Here is a 21984-nt window from a genome sequence, read left to right on the forward strand (position 1 = left end):
GTTTGTGGTAAAGCTAAATTCTTAATGTACTAAATAAGTGTAAAATCAGACACAATCTAACTGAATTCGCAGAAACACTACTTTATCTACTATTAAAGCCCAGACTAGAATTATTCAGATAAGAAATTGTTTTTTTTAAGCAATGATTCACCAAAGCAAAGTGAAAAATGGAGTGAGTGCTTCAACTTCTCTGTTTACAGTTCAACTCTCCTGTGATGTATCTTTATGTGGTTTTTGGCCACCAAAGATTCCCCAAACAGCCAACATTGCAGCTTTGCCATCATATACAGCTGACTGACAACTCAACTAAACTCAATGTGGGAGGGGCTTGGAAACATAGCCTAACTGATGTCTGTCTTTTTTGCTCTTCAAAAAATGGTCATGAACTCAGTCAATCAGTGATAACTACTTGAAAAGCACCATATTTTGTGTCCGGATTACCGACTGCTGAAAGCCCAGATAGAAACACGATACAAGTGTTTCACGTCAGTCGATTTTGACAATTATTGATGAGTCTTTATGTTTTAAATACCTAAAATATTACCAAACCTGTGGTGTGGCTTTTCCTGTTTTGAGTGCTTTAGTTGATGCCGCCAACATTGCGCCGTTGGCTGCCTAAACCCCCCAGAATGCTGTGTGGTTCTGGATCAGAGTCCAGTAAAATTATTGATTATTATTATTATAATTATTCAATTATATTCTGTGAGATGTATAACCTATTGAGATTGATCACTTGTTTATTGTAATATATATTGTTATTCATTCATTCTCCAGCCCTACTACAGTGCTTTGCAAAAATATTCCTACCCATTGAACTATGGTCCGTTATATAAGACTTTTATTTTGAAAACAAAACTGTTGTAAACATTATCATCTAAATGTGAAAAATTTCAAGCACTACCACTAAGTTATATGACAAGACTAAAATTTTAAATAGCTTTATAAGGAAATTTGTCAACATTATTAGACATAATTGGCTATACATTTCTGTGTATAAATCGGATCTCTTTACTTCTTCAAACAGAGCTGAATACGGAGCCTAAAACTGGCACCCTAATGAAATCGTATGGTGTAGTGGAAAAAACGGTGGCTGGTTTATGGAGGCTTTTAGTTCTTAATGGAATCCGTCCGGGAATCATTTCCCAACCTGCCGAACCCGAACTCTCACTCTGCCCACTGAACACCAACTAAAGCACTAAAACCACGAAAATAAAAATCACTAAGTAAAAGCCACCCACAACACAAGTTCACTGGAAACGACAGCGTGTGCACACAGTTGGCTTCCTTACCTCCAGGATCCTTGTCGGGATTGTATTCTAAAGCGTTGCTGCTGATGAGGTCAATGTCCGCCAGGAAGTCCTTGGCTGTCAAGTACTGATGGGTGTCGATCTTGGTCATGACAGTGGACAGGTCCATGGGCTGCCTAATCACCTCCAGGTAGTCCGACACCTAACAAGCATACGTAACGGGTCGTGTTGGCCAAAGACAGGAAAGCGACACGACCTTTCTTGAGAACCGGTCCCACTTTACCTCCTCGATGTCAACCGGCTTGCTAAAAATGCTGAACCGTTTGTCGGTGGCCAGGCGCTTAGTCACGTCCCTGAGAAAGAGCCTGAGCTCCCGTAACGTGTTGTCTTCCTGTTCAGCTAGGCGGCGCTGTTCCTCCGCCGATAGGACCCGAGGGGCCGGCGTCTCTGCCACCGCTAGCACCTCTTCGCACCTCTCTGCAAAAACAGCGGAGAATAAATGACGCCGGACTTTTCTGATCAACTTTTAAAATGTTAGATTTAACTAAGCTGTAGCCAAAGGGTTCTCAAACCTTTTAGAACTTACATTTTCTAAAAATCCACAGTTACTGGTTTAAATTGTAAATGCAAACGTTCACATTTGAACCGGCGGCCAGGCTTTAAAATATTGAACCAGAGGAAAAGGAGACTGTAGAAAGATGGACAGAGTAGCAATAAGCCGACAGATGAAGGACCGTTTTAGGGAGATCCAAAAGGCGATTGAAGGATGAAGTGACAGACAGATGAATAGTTTGCATTTTAAAGTACACTTTCTAATATCAAAGCGGATTCTCAATCACTCCATAATTACAAGTAAAAGTCCCTGTTCGACCCACTTTAGTCAAACTTTGCGGAAGTGTGAATGCGTAACTGAACTCTGGTGCGAACCAAGAAAGAACACTGAGGTCTGCCTAAACACCGAGGTTTTGGTTTGGTTAAAGTGAACTCTGGCGTGCCAAGTCAACCAGAGACCGCTCTAAAAGCATGAAGCGGACAGGAGTGCAGGGCATTCTGGGTAAATACAACCAAAACAAATTTATGTGTCTAGTGGAAGAAATGGCTTGTTGTTTTTTTTTTACCGAGGATAAAAGAGAAATCTAAAAATCATTCCAGTTTTGTTTACATTTTGTGAAGAAGGAAGTTGCGCTCATGTCTTCTTCATTTCATTTACTCCAGTGTTTCAAAGGGTTTTGCTTCGTTTGACACAGTGCAGTGTGAAAGCTGAAAATGTAACAAAATGCAACAAATATTGCAACTTCGACTCCCGATCGAAACAAATCTAGCGAACCATCATGTGTGAAAACACCCTAAATCTAACCTGAGGAAAAAATTAATTTTAAAAGGATTTCAGACAAACTGAAGAAGAAAAAAAAAAGCCACATGTACATTTTACAAACACTCATTTTGAAATTCACTGAGGAATATCCCCCAGCCAATGGCACAGTGATAGAGAATTTTAAACAGATATCCCCCCCCTCCACCTCTCCTAAAATACGAACGCTTGCCCAAGGCACCTGCCGGCATCGTTAGGACAAGTCTTCTACCCCTACGGGCATTTCACTCAGTAGCAGCAGTCCTGATTCTAATTACGGCTAATCGCGACTGGGTCGTCTCTCAGCAATTTCATGCCATACTTTTTTTTTTCCTTATTCTGTTCGCCTCTCCTGTGGAGCGGGGGGTCTCTACCTCAGTGAGGTAGAGACCCTTGCAGAGCACAGAGCAGGTATAGCCGGGTAACCCTGCTTTGTGTCAGTGTGAGACTGGCAGATGAAGACAGGCCACCATTTCCATTTGAAAGCCTCGTAGGACGGTGCTCTGGAAGTGGAACAGAGACGTGAGGGAGCAGTGGGATAACGGTGGACGGTCACCGGAAAGCGGAAAAGCCCGATTCTGCTGTAAGTGGGAAGCAGACATGTCTACTTCCTAGAGAAATGAGAACCCGACAAATCAAGTTAAAGCAAAAATAAGACACAGAACCACATCAAATCGAACGGTTTTCACTCTACAAACGGCCAGAAATAAAACTGCGAAACATAAAGGTTAAAAAACAGAACTGGAAGTAAGGAGAAGGCCAACAGTGCCCTCTAGGATCGACAGCGGAGATCAGCTGCATCTGCCGCGCCTGGCATGAGAACGTGTTAATAAAAACATCAAGTACCTGAGTTCCTGGGTCGAGGAGGAGACCTGGCTGCCTGAACCAGCAGCAAATCAGAGAAAAAGCTCCTCCTCTCCTGATCTCCTGGAGGGCACAGCAATACCACCTCCCCGTAGGTCCTCTGAAATATACTTTTTACCTGTAATTAATGCAGACAAACACAGAAAGTAATGTTTTTACAGGAAAAACACAAGTTGTCCAATTCTATTCCTATCAAACTCTAAGAGCAAAAAAAAAAAAAGGTTCATATTTGAAGTATAAGAAAAGCACAGCTGAATCAGTGCCAAATCGTGTAAATTATGCATAAGACATTCAAAACGTGTTCTCCACGCTGCAGGTAAGTATTTCACTCATGATAAAAGGCTGCAGGGGGCAGACAGAGGAAAGATAGCAGAAATCTGTGAATATATACATGGATTTTTTTTTTTTTTTTTAAAAAGGAGAAAGAGAGAGAGAGCACAAGAGACAGAGTTTAAGCTAAAAAATAAATGGTCATTTCTGTCTGCTTTTCTTTTTTTTTTACCCCTCCAGGGGGTCTTTTGTGGGCTCTAGTGTCCCTTATATGACAATGGGCTGACAGGAAACGGGGAAGGAGAGGGGGGAAGGAGAGGGGGGAAGAACCCGCGACGGCCGCGTCGAGGACTCAAGGCCTCCAAATATAGGTCGCGCTAACCACTACGCCACCACGGCACGCCCCTCCGTCTGCTTTTTACGGAAGATTATTAGGGCCACCGAGAAAAGAAAAAAAAAGAATTCTGACTTTAATCTCAGCATTCTTTTTTTTTTTTTTCGGTGGCCCTAATAATCTTCTGTAGCTTTTAAAGGAAAACAGGGCAGAATCTCAAACCGTTGGAAAAATGCGTAGCTTATTTAAAAAAAAAAAAAAGAAGAAGAAGAAAGAAATGAAATCATGCAGGGCAGAGTTTTGAAAAGATCAAGTTTGATTATTTTTTTTAGAATTACTCCACATTTCACTGAGGCAAAATCCACCTTGGTGCTGGCAGACACTTTCGCCATACAAACTAAATCCGATCCATTTTTGGGGGGGAAATCAATTATATTCAAACTTTTTTTTCTTCAAATTATAATTTTTTGTGTGTCTTTTTTCGCAACGCTTAAAACTGCAAGAAGGGTGCATTTGTTAAGGATTTTGCTTCTGCGGTGTTCCCAAGAACAGCCTTGATGGTTCACCAACACTAACATTTACTAATAACACTCCTAGAGAGCGTGAAACTGTAAATCACGCTCTGTAAATCACGTGAGTTGTGCGCCTCCCAGCTGGGAGTTATGTTTGCTTTCAACAAATTTTAGAGCAATACGTTTTCACTGCGAACTCATCGTCTAAATGAAACAGCAGAGGAAAGGGACAGAAACAAAAGGAACCTTGATTTACACAAGGGGTCGTTTTCACACATCCCAGTTCAATTCGGTGATAAGAGCTCAAGGTAACTCCTCCCCAGAGGCTGCTGCTGCTGACTAAGCACCAACTTTCTCCCCCCTCCCCATCTGTTATCCTCATCGATCCTCACCGGGATTCGTGGCATGTTTGTTCTCACCATCCTGCTGTTTGTCTCTTCTTTTTTCTTTTCTTTTTTTTTTGCCCTCTGGAGGCAAGGTAGAATTGGTAAAATAGCAGCAGAGGATAAAAAATAAATAAATAAAAGACAGCAAGAGGAATCAGAGACGGATCTAGTGTGTGCAGCACGCAGCGGGCAGGTGTTTTCATCATCATAGAAAGCTGCAAGGGTGACAGCAATAGAATCATGCAAAGCAAAGACATGTTGATGGATTAAGCAAAAAAAAGAAAAGAAGATACCAAGGATTGAGATGAAGTTGCAAAGAAAGTGGCTGTTTTGGTGAAGAAGAAGTTTTTTGTTTGTTTTTTTCATTCCACTTGCACAATCAATTATACTGGAGCTTAATCGTTTAAAATGCTGCTGTGGCATGAATGTGAATTGGTTTGTCACTGTCCCTCTGGATTCGCTCTAGACTAACTTTTTGTTCCTTATGTGTTTAACTTTTTTTTTTTGGTCTGTTACGCTCTTCACCATCTCTGATTGGTTTTTGCGCCACAATATAGGCCTAATGTGCGTCTGTCGTTGAACAGACAATGGTGATGGACTTTCAGTGTCAGAGTTTGGTCTGTGTTTTTGTTGGTTTTTTCCCTCAAACGATCGGTCACTCAAGTTTTTTTTTTTTTTTTTAAGGTCCCACCATTGAGAAATTAGTTCAGGAGCGACCCAATTTATTGCCCAAAAACTGCTTTACTTACTAGAGAAGCAAAATGTCAGAAAAGCGTATCAAAAAATTCTCAGTCTGCATGTTTTCAATAGATTTTATATATGGAAACTGAGATTGCTAATGTAGAAGGGCTTTTTTTTTTTGGTATCTGTGCTCATTTGTTCATATGTTTTGCTGCTCAGAGACCAACCCAGGAGGATTTGTTTTAATGTTAATTTAATTGGTACATTTTAAGGAGTGGAAGATTCCATGCATCATTTGCAGGTTTTTTTTTTTTTTTTTTTTTGATTTTTTTTAGAAGAAGAAAATTTGGCCTTTAACATCACAGATCATCTTTCATACATAGCTGTAAGCATTAGTCATGTGGCATTGACTTCAGAATCTCAGAAAACATCTGAGGTTTATGTTTGCTGTCGTCTTACAAATTTCTGAAGAATTTTCGGAATTTTGTATTATAAATACAATCATTTTTTTATCTCGAAAAGAAAAACATTTTTCTTCTGGGTTTTGATTTTTTTTATAAATATGTGACATTAATCTAGAGGTTTGTAGAGTTTGTTGGAGAAATGCTCTCCTGTGAAGTCAGTTTTTTTGTTGTTTTTTTTTTTTTTTTATCTCCACTGTAGATGTTGCTGCCATAAAAATAAATTTGTCAGAGTTTTGTTGTTTGTTTTTCTTTTGGGTTTTTTGTTTGTTTTTTAGATAATTTAACGATAGGTAGTATACAAAGAACTTGTTTTCAAGATTAAATTATATGATTACTCTTTCCAAATGCTCTCATCTTTTCGTCAGTGTTCTTTGGAAACACTAATTTTAATCACTTGTGTCCCCTCCCTTTGTATCCCCCGTCCAATTTGTAAACATAGAAATAAGGCAGCGAGAACGATGTCTCTTCTCCAATTGCGGCAAGAGGCGAAGACTTCAGCAAAGCTTTCGCACAATCCAGCACTTTCTGTATTGCCATGTGGAAACTGCAAGTGTGTCAGACACTGACAGCTGACGGTGAGTGAAGAGAAAGCTACTTGTTTGAAACCAAAACACAGTGTGCTTGTTAGGGGTTGGATTTCATGCCCCCCGGGCCCAACAATTCCTTCATGACCATAATCAATCAGACTTCTCTGTACGCCTCGCAGAGATGCTGCAACAGTTTGCGCTTTGCAGAAAGTGTGTGGACCTGGAGTCTTCTCCATCACTGCCTTCTCAAGCCCCCTCCGTAGCCCTCTTATATGATTTTATTTGCCTTTCAGGCCATATTTTGGCTTAACGTTATTGAGTAGTATTGCTGGAAAGTGTATGCGTTCCCCAACACTGACTCCGCAGAGCTCTGAAACCGTGAAGAGAGTCGGAACCAAAAACAAAATAAAAATAAATAAAAGCTGATCCCCATGGAGGCATGTTTTTGGCAGAAAAAATGGAGACCAGAAACACAGGAAGAATTATGTGTTCTAACTTCAAAATAGTTGAAAATTCACGAGAGAAAAAAAAAACTGTGGGAGAAAATTTCTAGGCTGAGTAAGATGCATTTTTCTAGCATTCTTCTGAGACCAAGCCACAAAAAAAAAAACAAAGCTACTGGATCTGGACATGCGAAAAAAAATATCAGATTTGTTTCAAAACATCTCCATCTCCCTGCACACAACTCTGCAAGCTGAAGAAAAAAAAAAGGAATTCCATTTGTTCTGATTTTGATAACTCTACAAAACATTGTAGTATCTAAATGTTTTCTGAATGAAGTGGTCAGCAATTTTTTTTTTGTACCTAATATGTAAAAAACATTAAGTGGAGAAAAGGGCAGCAGAGAGAGCGAAAACAAAACCACCCTGCATTTTAACCAAGATGTCTGCTTGGACAAACGGTATTTTCGATGGCACCCTGAGACAAAGCCGCAGTTTATTTACGCTGCGAGTGAGAGAGACTTTCAGCAGATAACAGGAAGGCTGACTGCAGAACAGCAAATGTGTTATGTTTTATTCATTTGAGCCTTCAACCTCTCCCTGTCAGAGAACATGCTGGATTTGGAAACGATGGCTGTCTTTTGGGAAATCTCCACGGTAAGGATCCACATTCTCCAGGGAGAAGACACAGGAAAATGCTGTTTTCCAAAAGCCGGTTGATAATATAAGAAGCCAACGACAGCTTAAAATGTCAACTCCTTGTCAAGTCTTTGTTTTAAAATAGCAAAATGCTTATTTAGGGCAACTACGCTCGAAGAAATATGGTGTGATGTTTCCCCCTTGCATCTAATGTAAATAGTTAACGCTTATGGCAGAAAGACATGAAAAAAATGTATTTCCTTTTTCATCTTCTTCAATTATACGTCTTAAAGAAGCTAAATTTTGAGATGCAAATCTCCATGTTACATTCTACTCTTTTTAAAGTGTTGCAACAAAAACTTGTTTTCTTTTTCTATTGCATTGTAGATTTGATTTTCATGTAGAGATGAACTGATCCGATAGCATTATCTGTATCGGTACCCAAAAAAATATTCTAGATCGTTTTTGGTTTCCGTAAGGACAGATCTATTCAGTTTAATTCTATACTTTGTATTATCATGCTTTATTATCTATTTTACATTACATTTAGAATTTCTAATTGTACTTCCTGAACCACTTGAAGGGTGTGTTGACGTTTATTTTTCCACATAATTGACCAAGGCACTCAACCTGGTGTTTCTGTCAGCCTCGGTGTCTTTATTATTTATTTCCCATTGGCTGTTATGCTCCTAATGACACTGACTGAACAAATTAAAATAGCTTTAACATGTCTGACCAGGCCTGCGAAGCTATTGGTGTATTTCAGTGTGCCGTGCTGGTGCAGAGTTATCAAATAAATTTGTAATTCAGTACAATTATATATGGTTTTTTTTTAAAAAAACAAAAAAATAAAACATTTTAAGTCAATTCAGCACCGTTTCTCTATATTGGATCGATACAGGCTGATACTAAATCTCAAATATCGGTATCGGAAGTGAAAAAATTGAATCTGAACATCTCTCGTTTCATGCACTTTCTTAAGGGAAATAAAAAAAGAAGAGAGGCAAATCCACCCGACAGCTATTTGCCTTCTACAAGCTTCTGATCATGTATGACTTACACTTGTTTTCCCTTCTCTTCCATATAAAAAATAAAAGTGCTAAAAATATAACACAGTGTCTCTCCAGCTACAGCTACCACATCACGATTAATATATTTTCGTTTTATTGCGCTATAACAGAAATAAAGCTCCGTCTAAGCAGAATGGACAGCTGCTCAGGGAAGCAGGGCGGCCACAGAGCTGGAACCCAGCCCGTAGAGTCCATTTGGTTCTGGAGGGACGCTGCCCGCTTCCCTGCTGCGGTTTGGAGCTGAGGAAGCAGCTGTCACTGTGTTCTCAACGCTGGAGAGTAAAACAACCAAAATGGCCATTTTGGTTCAAAACATGTTCCACAGAGGCGTGTCGATGACAGGAACATGTCCACAGTGGAACTGCTGCACTCCTCGATTTATTGGGTTCAAAAACAAAAGGAAAATTGCTGAAAAATAAAATTCAGAAAGTTCTGCAACCCTCGATTCAATGATTCCAGGCATTAAATATTCCAGTTCTAGGCTCCAAAAAAAAAAAACAGCATGTAGAAACTCTTGCATCATAGCACTGCTGTGCTCATCTAACCTTTAAAAAGTCTCAACCGAATGTTGATTTTCACTAAACAGCCTGAAGTTTAATTGAGAATTTGAAATCAGCAGCAGCCGCTGATTATATACAAACACTATTATTTTAATTACAATAAATTACTTATGCGTGGCTGGGTATGGATGCAAAATGATTGAGAAGAATTATTGGGCCAATGTGTGAGAGCCAGCAGAAAAACAACCAGGTTGACCGAAAATGTGCAGAAGTATAAAAGAGAAGCAGGGTTTGGCCATTATTAGGGTGCTGGATATATACTAAAAAAAACTATTCAAAAGATTTTTAATGATGCAATAATTGCTCACCGAAGTATTTCGAGTATAATGACAGTTTGCGTACTGATAGGACATTCAGTTTGATGAAATGGAGTCTCACTGTTTAACTTTTTGCACTGGTGCGCCAAGAGTTCGTAAAAAACAAAACACCGACTAAAACATGTTCGCACGACAGAGCATAAGGGCCATTCTGATAAAAAAATAAATAAATAAATATAATTATGAGAATAAAATCATAAGATGATAATAATAAAGTCATAATATTACGAGAACAAATTAAGAATATCACGAGAATAAAGTCGAAATAACATGAGAACAGAATAAAGTCACAATATTTTGAAAATAAAGTCCTAACTTTATAGCTATTCTCGTAATACTATGACTTTAATCTTGTATTATTTTGACTTTGTTTTCATAATATTAAGGCTTTCGTGTTGTAATTCTATGACTTTATGCTCGTAATTTAGTTTTTTAAAATTATTTTATTAGTGTGTCTCTAATACTCCATCGTATGTTCAAACTTCCAAGAATCCAAAAAAAAAAACATTATTTTCTACATAAGGCTTAGACAAACCATCCCCAAATAAATACTTTCAGATCAAGTTTTAGATTAGAGTTGTCTGTATCTGTAAAACCAAAATCTTATTAAAAAATTTCAATGATGTGTAAGAAAAAAATGGGCATTGTGAAAAGTACAAAAGAAGCATAAAAGGAGCCATGAAAATCACACACAAAACAGTTCAAACTAGAACTGAGAGGTTAATGAGGAGAACCCCTTCAATCCTTATCGGTCAAAAACATAAAGAATCCCGGGACGTGCTGTGGTGGCGCAGGGGGTTAGCACGCCCCATGTTTGGAGGCCTTAGTCCTCGACGCGGACGTCGCGGGTTCGACTCCCGGTCCCGACGACCTTTGCCGCATGTCTTCCCCCCTCTCCTCACTCTCCTTCCTGTCTGCCTACTGTAGAAAAAATACGAGCCACTAGCACCGCAAAAACTCTTCGGAGAAAAAAAAAAAAAAACATAAAGAATCCCCCCCCGATAGCCTAAGTTAGCTTGGACCTGGGTTCGGGGGTTAAAGGCCTTGCCGAAACACCAGGCGCACAGGAACGCACCGCGACAAAAACAGACAGGAGGCCTGCAACCTGCCTGAGCATTTCTATACAGAGTACGTGGCTTAGGGTCAAGATTTCAGGCTGCCAAACCTCAGACCTAATTAAACGGCTTCTGTTGCCTGACCAGAGATGACCTTGTTTTGTACCATTTCTGAAACTGTAAACCTTTTCTGCAACTGAACCTTTTCCTTGCACACCAACACAGCAGGCGGCCTGACTCTGTTTATGCTTTCAGGAAGAAAAAACACAAACAATAAACCAAAGAAGAGATGAGAGAAAAGGGGGAACGGGGTATTACTAGAAAATGATATTACGATATTTTTTTATAAATACCTCGATAACAATATCACAGACTATATTCCACATTTTGTGCTGTTTCTCTCTTTTTCTTTTCTTTTTCTTTTTTGGATTTGGCCAAATAATTATGTACGCTCAAAACTGAGTTGATTTTTAGAATAAAAAAATATATCCGTGCGTAAACATGTACAAAATCAACACGTGTTGTGTGTCAAAGAAAATATAAAATTAGATAAGTATAAATGCAAACCAATTTTGGCCAAAAAAGAACTACCTGAAATCAGCAACCAATTGTAAATAAAAAATACTTGAATACACAAACGAAACAGACTGCTGTGGTTCAACATGAGTTTTGCAAGACGATCAAAAGCGTTTCCCCCTCAAGTTTTTTTAAAAACTCAAACATTGTGTGCAAAACTAAGAATCTTGTTTTAAAAATAAAAGGAAATCCTCAACACCAAAATATGTCACATCAAAAATACTGCAACAAAGCAAAAGCACACTTCCTAAGGATCAGAAGCCTTATACATTTCCATTTCCTCCGGCCTCAACTGAAATAATATCTGTCAGTGTTTTCAATTTCCTGTCGACTCTTTGTTGTGCTCGTGTTCCTACCTCCTCTGTCAGCCTGGAGTACTGAGTCTCGGCAGTTGCGAGGATGAGGACCGGGCTGAAGGAGGGCACATCGTTCAGCAGGGTGAGGAAGGTGCTCTTCACAGTGTCGCTCACCGTGTCCCACCACTCTGAGATATGAGGCATGTACACCACGCTGGGAACACTTCGACGGGCCTCACGGAAAACCTACAAACGGAGAACAAAGGCGGCTCAAACAGCGAAACGAAGCCGAAGTCCGTTGAGGCTAAACGTCAACAAATTTAACCAAAAAAAAAACTATATTTTCCAGGTTGAGATTGTTTTTTTGTTTTTTTTTACCTGAGCGCAGGACTCCTCCGGCGTCTTGGCGCTGACGGAGTACAAGGTGGGCAAGTCCAGGCGGTGCACTGGTAGCTTGTCTAGGTGGTGGAGCAAGGCAGGAGCCAAGTGGGAGCTTTGTCCAGAACCCGGGGCCCCTGCCAGCAGCATGCGGGGCCGGTACGCTGTGGGCTGCTGAAGTGAAGAGCTGCAAGCAACATGACATTGTCAAGTTTCTGCAGCAACTCAGGAAAACAGAGCAACCTACTGCAGACGTCTAGGTCTTTTTTTCTTACTAAACAGAAGTATTTACACGTCTTCAATAGGGTTGGGCATTTATTGTAGCTTTTATCATGTATTGTGAAAAATTTCCTATTAGAATTTTGATACGTCGTCTTGATAAATTTCAGTTATTGTTAATAGAAAATATGTAAACTGACAGTATGATTTGAAATTTTATATTTGCTATTTTCTCGACTTTTTGCATCAAATAAGTACCCTGAAAATATGATTAAATGCATAAAAAGTATTTTTGCAAGAGTCTGTATATGCATATTAAATTTGAAATTAAAGGTCTTCTTGTTAGAAGCATATCAAAGCGAGTTTTGATTTCTCGTGTTTAAGCCTTTCATAACTGGCTGTTTAATATTTAAGCTTCATGTCTTTTCACGTACAGTGGGAGACTCAAATGATAAACATAAAAATGTCTCGAGACAGTCCCGAACATGCCACGCTGCTTGTTTTTAAGACAGGCGAATAAACAAACTTCTTTCCCGCCAGTGCAGCTTTCACCGCTCGTGACAATTACAGCAGATGCCCAATTTAAAAATAAATAAAAAGCAAATAAAGATGTATTAGCAGAGTCGTTCTCGTCAAACTCACGAGGAGAAGTGGAGGAAGGGTCTGTGCATTGCAGAAGAGGAGAGGTGACTCTTTGGGCATGCAGAAGGCGGAACTTCGTAAATGGAGGCGGAGCCATCCTCATTGTCGTCGTCGCTGTAAAACTCCTCTTCCAGCAGTTGATTGTCACCGGCTGTCATAGAGAAGAACGCCGCTTAAAGAACCGTTGGTGTGCAGTAAACACACTTTTATAAGCCTTATTTACCACCAAAAGTTTGCTGCTACAAGCGCTTTTCATTAGACGAGCTCTAACTTTGACATTAACAAAGACTTTGAATTCAAAGTGGAGTCTAGAGATATAAACATCCTCGAAAAGCAAAAGCTACGCAAGGCGTTTGTGCCATTTTAAGGCTGACGCGTTTAATTGGATTAATCGATTATCAAAATCGTCAACTAATTTGGTAAACGATTAATGCGTCTAAGATTTTAAAAAAAACATTTGTCTGTAAATCTGTTTAGGCTCACTAAAGGAATGCTATGTTATTGCATTTTAGGCAATCAAATGCTCATTTTCTTACTTAAAAAAATTCAGATTAAGATTCATTCATGTTCAAAACAGGCAATTAATGTTACAGTAAGTACAACAACTAAAAGACAAAGTATCAAAAGTTAAAAAGTAATAATTAAAAAAAAACTATAATAAAAGATACCAAAAAATGCATCAAATATAAATCAATACATAATGGGATAAGTACGCAGTGTCTATCATTGTCGACCGACAGCTGCTACAAACATCAGTGATGTATGGAACAAACAGATGCGAGTCCCCGTACCTTGTCCCGACATTAAAAAGAGAAATAGCTGTAGGAACAAAGTCGTGGTTGTACCCATTACTAAATGATTGAATTATTTGTTTATTTTTATTTTTTTGCATTTATTATATTGTATGAAAAAGGATTAAATGGTTAAATGAAAAATAGGCAGAATGTGCCAATTTTTTTCATCCGATAATTGATTAATTGTCTGACTAACCGAGGACTAAAATAATCGGCAGTTGCAGCCGCAGCCATGTTTTGGTGCAACAAGTTCAACTTCCTGAAGAAACGACTCCCAGCTGGTGAAGTTTTCCATTAAGCCTAATCTGCTGTAAATGCCCCTTTGTGGACGTGGGGCGGAGGGGCTTGGGGGTTGAGAGTTACTGTGCACACAAAATGATGAGGTTTTCCGTCTCCACGGCACCACCTTTAGAGGGAAGTGAGGCGAACGCGCACACAATATGATCAGAGTGGGAGGGCGATACAAAGAGCTGTGGTAATAAGGTTGGGAAAACGAAGATAATCAAATCCAACAACACGCCGGCGGGAAACCCAAGCGACGATTGAGAGGGGCGGCGAGAGAACATGAGGCGCTAGAGGAGCGCAGCTTCAAAAATTGCCCGTTCTTACCGTGCAGGTTGTCCCTGTCAGTGCACTGAGCGTGGGGGAAGACTCTCAGAAGAGTTTTCAGCACCGAGGAGAAGGAGCAGCCCAACAGGGGCCTGAGGGTGGGGGACAGGGCCCGGCCCGCGGGAGCCAGGGCCCTCTGGGAGGCCGGGACAATCGTCCTCATTGCCTTGCTGAAGTCGCCGGGCCCAAGGACGATGGACGCCACGTCCAGCTTCAGTTTGACACTGCTGCCGTAGATCTGCGGGTATCGGCGGCGCAACGCCATCAAGGCTGCCTCTGTGCAAAGTGCTTTGATGTCAGCACCACAATAGCCTGGAAGAAAAGGTGCATAAACAGTCAATTATTCCCTCTCCCTCTCGTATTTTGGTTTGATTACACCGCCTGACTGCTCCAGCGTCAGTTTGATGAAATTCTATAATGCGCTCTGCAGATCTATGTTAACCCTGGGCGTTTTTATTTTGGCATCGGCACTCCAGACGACATACTGCTTCGTATTATGAGTGACTCTTACCGACACATTTTTCTGCAAGTTCATTCAGAAATGGCTCAGATAGTTTGGGGTCCCAGTCCCGCGTGTGGATCTCCAGAATCTGCTTTCTGGCCTTAAGTCAGGACAAAAAAAAAAAAAAAACAGCAGCGGTGATTAAATACAGCAAAGCAAAGCAAATCCATCTTATTGTCAAAAAGTAAAAACATCTCCTAATGACTGACAAATGCACAGCAGCATCAACAATAAAATTTGGAGAGGTATGGCACGGTTTAAAGAAAAATGAACCCCAAACTAGAGAAAGAGTTACGTTTTTGAATTTTAGAAATATCTACTCCAATGATTCTCAAAGCAGCAGAAAATATTTTTTAACAAGTTTCGTCCCGACAGGCTGGAATGGAACCAGACGGAAAACATCAAGTGAGCTCAGTTATCAACAAGTTATATGAAAACACAGAGGAAGAGGAAATTATACATAAAATTAGCATTATTTTGGTTGATTTTGAAATCAGCATTGTTCAAACAAACAAACACCTTTTTTGAACTTGAAATGTGAATTGTCATAAAAAAAATAAAATAAAATAAAAATTCCAACCCTTGTTGGACCTTTAGATTAAATTAATACATTAAATTAAAGTTCAATGAGTAGAGAAAGAAAAGTTTTCTTTTTAAAGGCTCTTTACAGTTTGTTTTAAAGGGCTAATATGTATTAAAAAAAATTATGTAAACAAATAAAATTATCAACAAAATGTCCAACAATCTCAGGAACAAGTACTAAAAAAAGATATAAATGACAAGATGTAATAAAAATCACAAAACTGAAACAAATTTACAGAAGAAATTAAAATACATTTTAAGATGTTGCAACAACAAAACCTGAGTACAAATTATTCCTGGTCCCACACAAAAACTAACCGACTTGTCCTCTCCTTTTTCTGCCAATTTCACACTTGTTGACTTTTCAAAACCGGGGTGCAAGCACGCATCATTTGCCAAAATCTAACAGCATGTATGCAATTTGGAACACCTCAAAATACTTAAAAGAACAATCTTCTTTTTTTTTGTCTGTCCCATTGTTTTTCTTATAAATAAAATTGTAGCTGAGTCATAAATGCAAAGGCCTAACAAAGACTGTGAAATGCTGAGTTACACATCTTGTGTGCTTCCTCCCCACTTGAGAAAACATCCAAGTACAAAGAAAAGTGCAACCATTATTTGACAGCATCAAGTTTTGCTGCAGCCTCACCTTCTTGTCTGGCAAGCTGAAGAGAAACTCCCGGTCAAAGCGTCCAGGCCTCCTGAGTGCCGGGTCGATAGAGTCGAGTCTGTTTGTAGCACCAACGACAACTATCTCCCCGCGACTGTCCAGGCCGTCCATTAAGGCCAAGAGCGTGGAGACAATAGAGCTGTGAACGGGGAATGAGAAGGAACTTAATGCAGAGTTATTGATCAGTCACTGGCTGTTCAGCTCCATCAAAACTACGCCTTCAAAGTATTTCCTTCGCATGGCAACTAGAGCGGATCTTTGCAGAGAATCAGCTATTTTCATTTAAATTACAATCCAAAATTAAAATGCTACATCACAGCACTCATTTCGGCCAAGTTCCACTAATTGATGTGACCGGTGACCGGACACTTTGGACGTTCAATAATATTTTTTTAAAAAGTTGATTTTACATAAATCAACTCATTATTGTACAATCTTGGTTTTAAGTTATTAAAAGCCATGTTTTACAGCAAACACAAACTCCTAATGTAAATAACTCACAGCAGAAATAGAGGAAAAATATTTTAATGCAGATTATCATAGTTTTTGATGGGAAATGAAACTCAGCTAAAATCTGTAATGAGAGCTCAAACCTTAAAAAAAAAAAAAAAACAACACACACTGAAAACCTGCCACAAAACTGATTGGTGGAGTTCTAATTTAAGTAAGTTTTTCAGAAAATTTGGCTGCAAATGACAATGACAAACAAATCGTTTTGCATTATATCCCCACTCCAGTCAAATGGTTCAGTAAAGAAAATAAATGACGCCGGTCACTTAAATGTTTGACGGATGCAGACAACTCATGTCGCTTTATATTCAGATTCAGATTTATTAAAATGATGAATTAATGTTACAGCAAGCATGTGAATATAAAAAGACATGCAAACTAAAAAGTATCAAAATATAAAAAGTACAAAAATAAATAAAAATAAACATAAAATGCACCAAGAAATATGGTACAGAGCCATTAAACTAACCAAAAAGACTACAAACTACTTGCTTTACCTGTGTATCTGGTCTTGCCTGCTGGAGCGAACCGGAGCCAAACCATCGATCTCATCGAAGAAAATAATTGATGGCCTCATCAGGTAAGCCTTGGGGGGAAAAAAAGAGAAAACAAAAATCACACACAATAAAAAGGTGAAACTTTAGTACATATTTTTCATGAAAAATTGTTAAATAGTTTAGTTGTTTTTTTTGTGTGTGTATTGTATGGAGGTTTGTTTTGCTCAACAGCAGAAATGAATCCATGTGAGAACATCCAGAGAGACAGCTAAATGAGACTGCTGTGCTGTTGCTAGTCCATCCGAAATCAGAGTACAGAAAGGTAGCTGACCTGATCAAAGAGGAGGCGTAGCTGCCGTTCTGATTCTCCGACCCATTTGCTGAGGCAGTCGGCTCCTTTCCTCATGAAAAAAGCGACCTTCCTATCTCCCTGACTGCACTCGTTGGCAAGAGCCCGCGCAACCAGAGTCTTTCCTGTTCCTGGGGGTCCGTAGAACAAACACCCTCTAAAAACAGGGGGTGGAGGGAGAAGAATACCAATTATTGTAGCTTTTTTTTTTTTAAATAAATCTACTTCAGTTTCGTAAACTCCCTCCCCAATGTTCATTTCATCAAAAAATAATGACTAAGCAATATTTTTTTGGAGTTCCTCTCACCTGGGAGGCTGAATCTTAAATTTTTCAAAGACCTCAGGATAGAGCAGAGGGAACACTACCATCTCCTTCAGAGACTGAATGTGATTGCTGAGGCCACCCACATTGTCAAACCTCACCTAAGAAAAAGACAAATATACATATTGCAACACATGGAAAAGTGAAAAAAAGTCAGTCACACATCTTGTTGCTTTACTAATCTCTAAGAACTAAAGAGTGGCTCATTTTTGTAACAGAAAACGCAGTCTATTGTAAAAGTATTTATGACCACCAATATGATCGATTTCTCAATGGGTTTTTTTTTTCAAGTTTTATTTGACAGACCGACTCAGTTGTAGATCATTGTAAAGCGGAAGGAAAATGACAAATAGCTTTAAAAGAATAATAAAAAATGCATATATTTCAACCCCATTTTGTCAATCCTATGTTGAATTCTGCAATAGAAAAAAACAGAAGATGTAATAATAAACTTCTTCCTTCATCTTCCCATAAAACCGACTACATTTTCTGTTCTCATTGAAGTAAAGCTTCCCCCACAGTCTCATGCTGCCACCACCGTGTGTTATGATGGGCATGGAGTGAGATGTAGAGTTCATTTTTGTCTACGGAGTTTGCATGTCACAAGTAGACATTTTTATTTCATTAGAAATCAACCGTTACCAAAGTAACCAGGCCTGAAACTATATGCACACGGATTCCCCCCCCCCCATGTGTCGTTTCCCTTTCACTTCCCAATAATGTGGGAGTCATTATTGGGTCAGGTTTGTGGTTGTACAATGACAAAATGTGAACAAAGTTTGGCCAACATTACAGTCAGAAGACTCTGCATGCCTCAGCACATTGAAACGTCCACATTAAAGCTGAGTTTGACTTGTTAGTGTTTCCACTCACCGAATTATCAAGGTTCATGGGGTCCACATCAGCCAAGCTGGTGCCCACTTTAACCCTGTCCCGCAGCACGCCGCTGGACAAGCTGTCAGGCGTCAGGTTTATGGGTAAACATCTGTTGAGATAAATCGCCTGTATTATTTTTTTTTTTGTTTGTTTTTTGGGGGGTTTTTTACCTCTGTGGGAAAAGTGTAACTAAAAATAACCGATCTGCTTGAAAGACGATTAGAGAAAAAAAAAAAACTTCAAATAAAATTTCCATATTTAAAGTTTTCACCTATTACAACCGTGGTTTGAAATATAACAGGACAAGAAAAAAACAGCGATCAAAACTCCAGCCTTCGACACAATGTGTTTTTGTTACACTAAAATGAAAAATCACCGCACAGAGCAACGATGATAAAAAGCTATGAGAAAGAAAGCAACGGTAGACACCTGTTCCTGGCCCGAGTCATGCTCTTGCTTTTCCTTCGCTCAAAGCGTTCTTCGTCAGATGATGAGGTGGTGTCACTGCTGTGGATGGCATGTTTCTTCACTCTGGGAAAAATGCAACAAACTTCATCTAATACTGCTTCATTTTAGTTTTATATTCATTTTAATGATACGCTGCTAAATATATTGAACTTATGTTGGAAAAAAAATCGCAGCCCACCTAATATGGCTTCTTCTTGCTGGGGATCTGTGGGTGTCAAAAAGCGACGGGTTGCTCTGTTTTCTGTTCACAGGCTCTGGAAAGGCAAACACAACGCGACTGCCCGTTACACAACAAACCAGTTAGGCGACCAAAAATGAAAAAGCCCAGGTTCGAAAACGCGAAAGACTAAATACCGATCGGTGGCGCTTCGTATCTTTGCACCGTCTTCCGCTGCCTCAGGTTGTACGGCCTATCGTTTTCCTCCCCGGCCTCCTCAGCTTCATCCCCTTCGTCGTCTTCATCGTCATCCTCTGCGTCCTCCTCCTCCTCCTCTTCGCCGTTCGACTCTGAAAGCATGAGGTGACGCTTACAAACTTCAAGTGAGAGATTGCACGCTCAAAAAGACAGAACAGTGAAAAGCCTGTTTCACACAGGGTGATTCCACCTTATTGACTTTTTATGAGCGAAATCCAAAATGGTAACAATGCAAAAGCAAAACCTATTTCCACTGCAGTACTGTGGAAGTAGGTACAAGCAGATCTAGCCAAATTAAAGCATCACAAAACAAAGGTTGTCCGACAGTAGCACGGACAAAGCCTCTGTTACTTTTAAATTTATAGGATAGTAGAATTTTAGGACACAAAGCTATTAAATTAGAAACAAGATTTATAGATAAGACAAGGTTTTGTAAGTCCTGTAACAAAATACTGCCAGACATTGCAACTAGCTAATTTCTTTTCAAAATCTAAAAATATCTAAAATATTTTTCCACTGCTCACACGTTTTAACATACTTTACAACTTATTATATCTATTTCAGTGGTTAAAAACACAACGTCATATGACTGACACTTTGAGGCCTATTGACGCTGAAGTTAGCATCTGATTCAAGGTAAGAAATTTGGACTGAATTTAACCAGCTCTAGATGAGAATCTAAAACCCCTGACTCTAAGCTGAAATTACATTATTATATCAGTTCTGGGTCCGCTTTGCTTTATGTGAGAAAACCAGTGATGTCCCACTCAGAATTTTGTGGGGAGATTTAAAGGTTTTGATCCGCCGATGCCACTAGAAGATTTCATTTCTGGTCTCAACGAGTCAGACACAAAACGGTTTCCATTTTAAAAAGATTCTTACATTTTTGACTGCATGTATCCACACCTCGCTGGTTCTGAAAGTAGCTAACTTTGACAATTCTTCACTTCTTAACAACATTCACAGTGAAGACTGCTGCCGTCATACAATTATGGTTCTGTAGTCTTTAATGCGTAGCTTCCACTGAGTGCTATTTTGCCTGTTTTTATTGAAAAAAAAAAAAAGCAACCCATAAAACCTTAATGGCATTAATGCCGGGCTTAAAATTTGCAGTATTTTGAGAAGCAAAGCTTTGGATGTACCTTCCGTCCCTTCTTCCTCCTCCTCTTCTTCCTCATCCTTGCTCATGACTTTGTGGTGCGCAGGCATGTTGAAAGTGCTCCTACGCATCGATTTCCTGCGCTTCACTCGAGAATACATGTCCATATTTTCCTGAAAGAAGCAAAAATAAATAAATAAATAAAAATAAAAACAAACGCAACCGCTTGTGTTCACGTTACAGTCTCGGTTTGTGCTTTTTCTTTTTGGGGTTTTTTGCTGCGAGCACCGCTCACCTCCTCCGTTTCTCCGTTCCACATGCGAAGTCGCTCCAGCTCACGGTTCTGCCTGATGCTGGTGATGTTGTCCATTTCCTGCAGGACGGCCTCGGCGGTGCTTCACACAGACAGACAAAGACAAACAGTGGATGGCAAACACTAAGCATTTATAGGGCAATACAGCAAACACCCCAGCCCTGAACTCAAAAGTTTTATTTCATGTTTTAAGTTTGCCATTCTTCACACGACACACAATGTGCTTGCGTTGCTATCATTCCCAGCTTCTCCGCTGTCTGACGCAGGATTTGCAAAGGCAAAAGTACGGCTTCCAGATACCTGTTGACCAGCTGGTCGAACAGCAGGCTCTGATTGAGGTGCTGGAATTGGCTCTTCCTCACCCGGCAGCTCCTCTTCAGCTCCACGTGGCCGTTCATTCGGGAGTGATCGGCCCCTCCGCTCTCCTCACTCCTGTGATTCCTTTGCGCTGCAGCGTCGAAAGATTCAAAAGATTTGTTTATTTTCGTTATTTATTAGATTTTTTTTTTTCTCAATGCATGAAGCAGAAGAAAGAAAGAAAAAACAGAATTACCGTGTCCATTTTGCATTATGCGAGAAGACAGCCTGGTAAAAGAAAACATTAAGAAGAAAGTATGAGATTTGTTGAAGATTGGAAGGGAGGAGGGCAAATAATAATTTGCGTTCTCGCTTTTAGGATTTTTACAAAAAGGCAGTTGGACGTTGAGCTGAAAATTAATTCACAATAAACAAATCCGAGCCACTGACCGGGTGCGGTAGGTTGGCAAGCCCCAGCTGACCCTCTGGCCCTTTGCCTGAGGGGACGGCGAAGTGTCACTGGAGCTTGGCTCGGAGGCCGTCTGCCGGCGCGTTCGTTTGGCAGGGGGTGCCAACCGTGGGCTGTTGGGACTGCTCGCATCACTGCTGGGCTCCTTCTGTTGTGCAAACACAGAGAAAAACAAAAGTTGAGCAGGAAGCAAAAGAGAGAGCACAAGGCTTGGAGGAACAACTTCAGGAAAAAGGGCTTAGAATAGGAAGAATGCCAATTGTGTTGTCCTCACAACAAGTGACTGTGTGTAGCTAGACAGCCATCGAACAACTGAAGATCTTTTGCAAATTGATTTATTGTAGCTGAAACACAACAGCGGGGAAAAAATACATTACAAACTAA

General features: G+C 39.8%; 1 protein-coding gene across 1 annotated transcript in view; it reads right to left on the bottom strand.

Moving 5' to 3' along the window:
* The window catches only part of atad2b (ATPase family AAA domain containing 2B), an 88938-nt gene that overhangs the window by 61957 nt on the left and 4997 nt on the right, over positions 1-21984 (bottom strand). The window contains exons 2-22 of the mRNA XM_028039720.1: positions 21582-21748; positions 21388-21419; positions 21135-21282; positions 20817-20916; positions 20565-20694; positions 19362-19514; positions 19186-19261; positions 18969-19070; positions 18537-18648; positions 17649-17764; positions 17324-17498; positions 16993-17081; positions 15965-16124; positions 14743-14833; positions 14232-14543; positions 12829-12979; positions 11968-12154; positions 11650-11835; positions 3445-3580; positions 1531-1724; positions 1290-1449 (exon numbers count right to left, since the gene is read on the bottom strand). Coding sequence (XP_027895521.1) covers positions 1290-1449; positions 1531-1724; positions 3445-3580; positions 11650-11835; positions 11968-12154; positions 12829-12979; positions 14232-14543; positions 14743-14833; positions 15965-16124; positions 16993-17081; positions 17324-17498; positions 17649-17764; positions 18537-18648; positions 18969-19070; positions 19186-19261; positions 19362-19514; positions 20565-20694; positions 20817-20916; positions 21135-21282; positions 21388-21419; positions 21582-21748 — 2977 coding nt within the window. The remainder of the gene's footprint in view (positions 1-1289; positions 1450-1530; positions 1725-3444; positions 3581-11649; positions 11836-11967; positions 12155-12828; positions 12980-14231; positions 14544-14742; positions 14834-15964; positions 16125-16992; positions 17082-17323; positions 17499-17648; positions 17765-18536; positions 18649-18968; positions 19071-19185; positions 19262-19361; positions 19515-20564; positions 20695-20816; positions 20917-21134; positions 21283-21387; positions 21420-21581; positions 21749-21984) is intronic.

This window comes from Xiphophorus couchianus, chromosome 15, assembly GCF_001444195.1.
Source record: "Xiphophorus couchianus chromosome 15, X_couchianus-1.0, whole genome shotgun sequence".
NCBI classification, from domain to species: domain Eukaryota; kingdom Metazoa; phylum Chordata; class Actinopteri; order Cyprinodontiformes; family Poeciliidae; genus Xiphophorus; species Xiphophorus couchianus.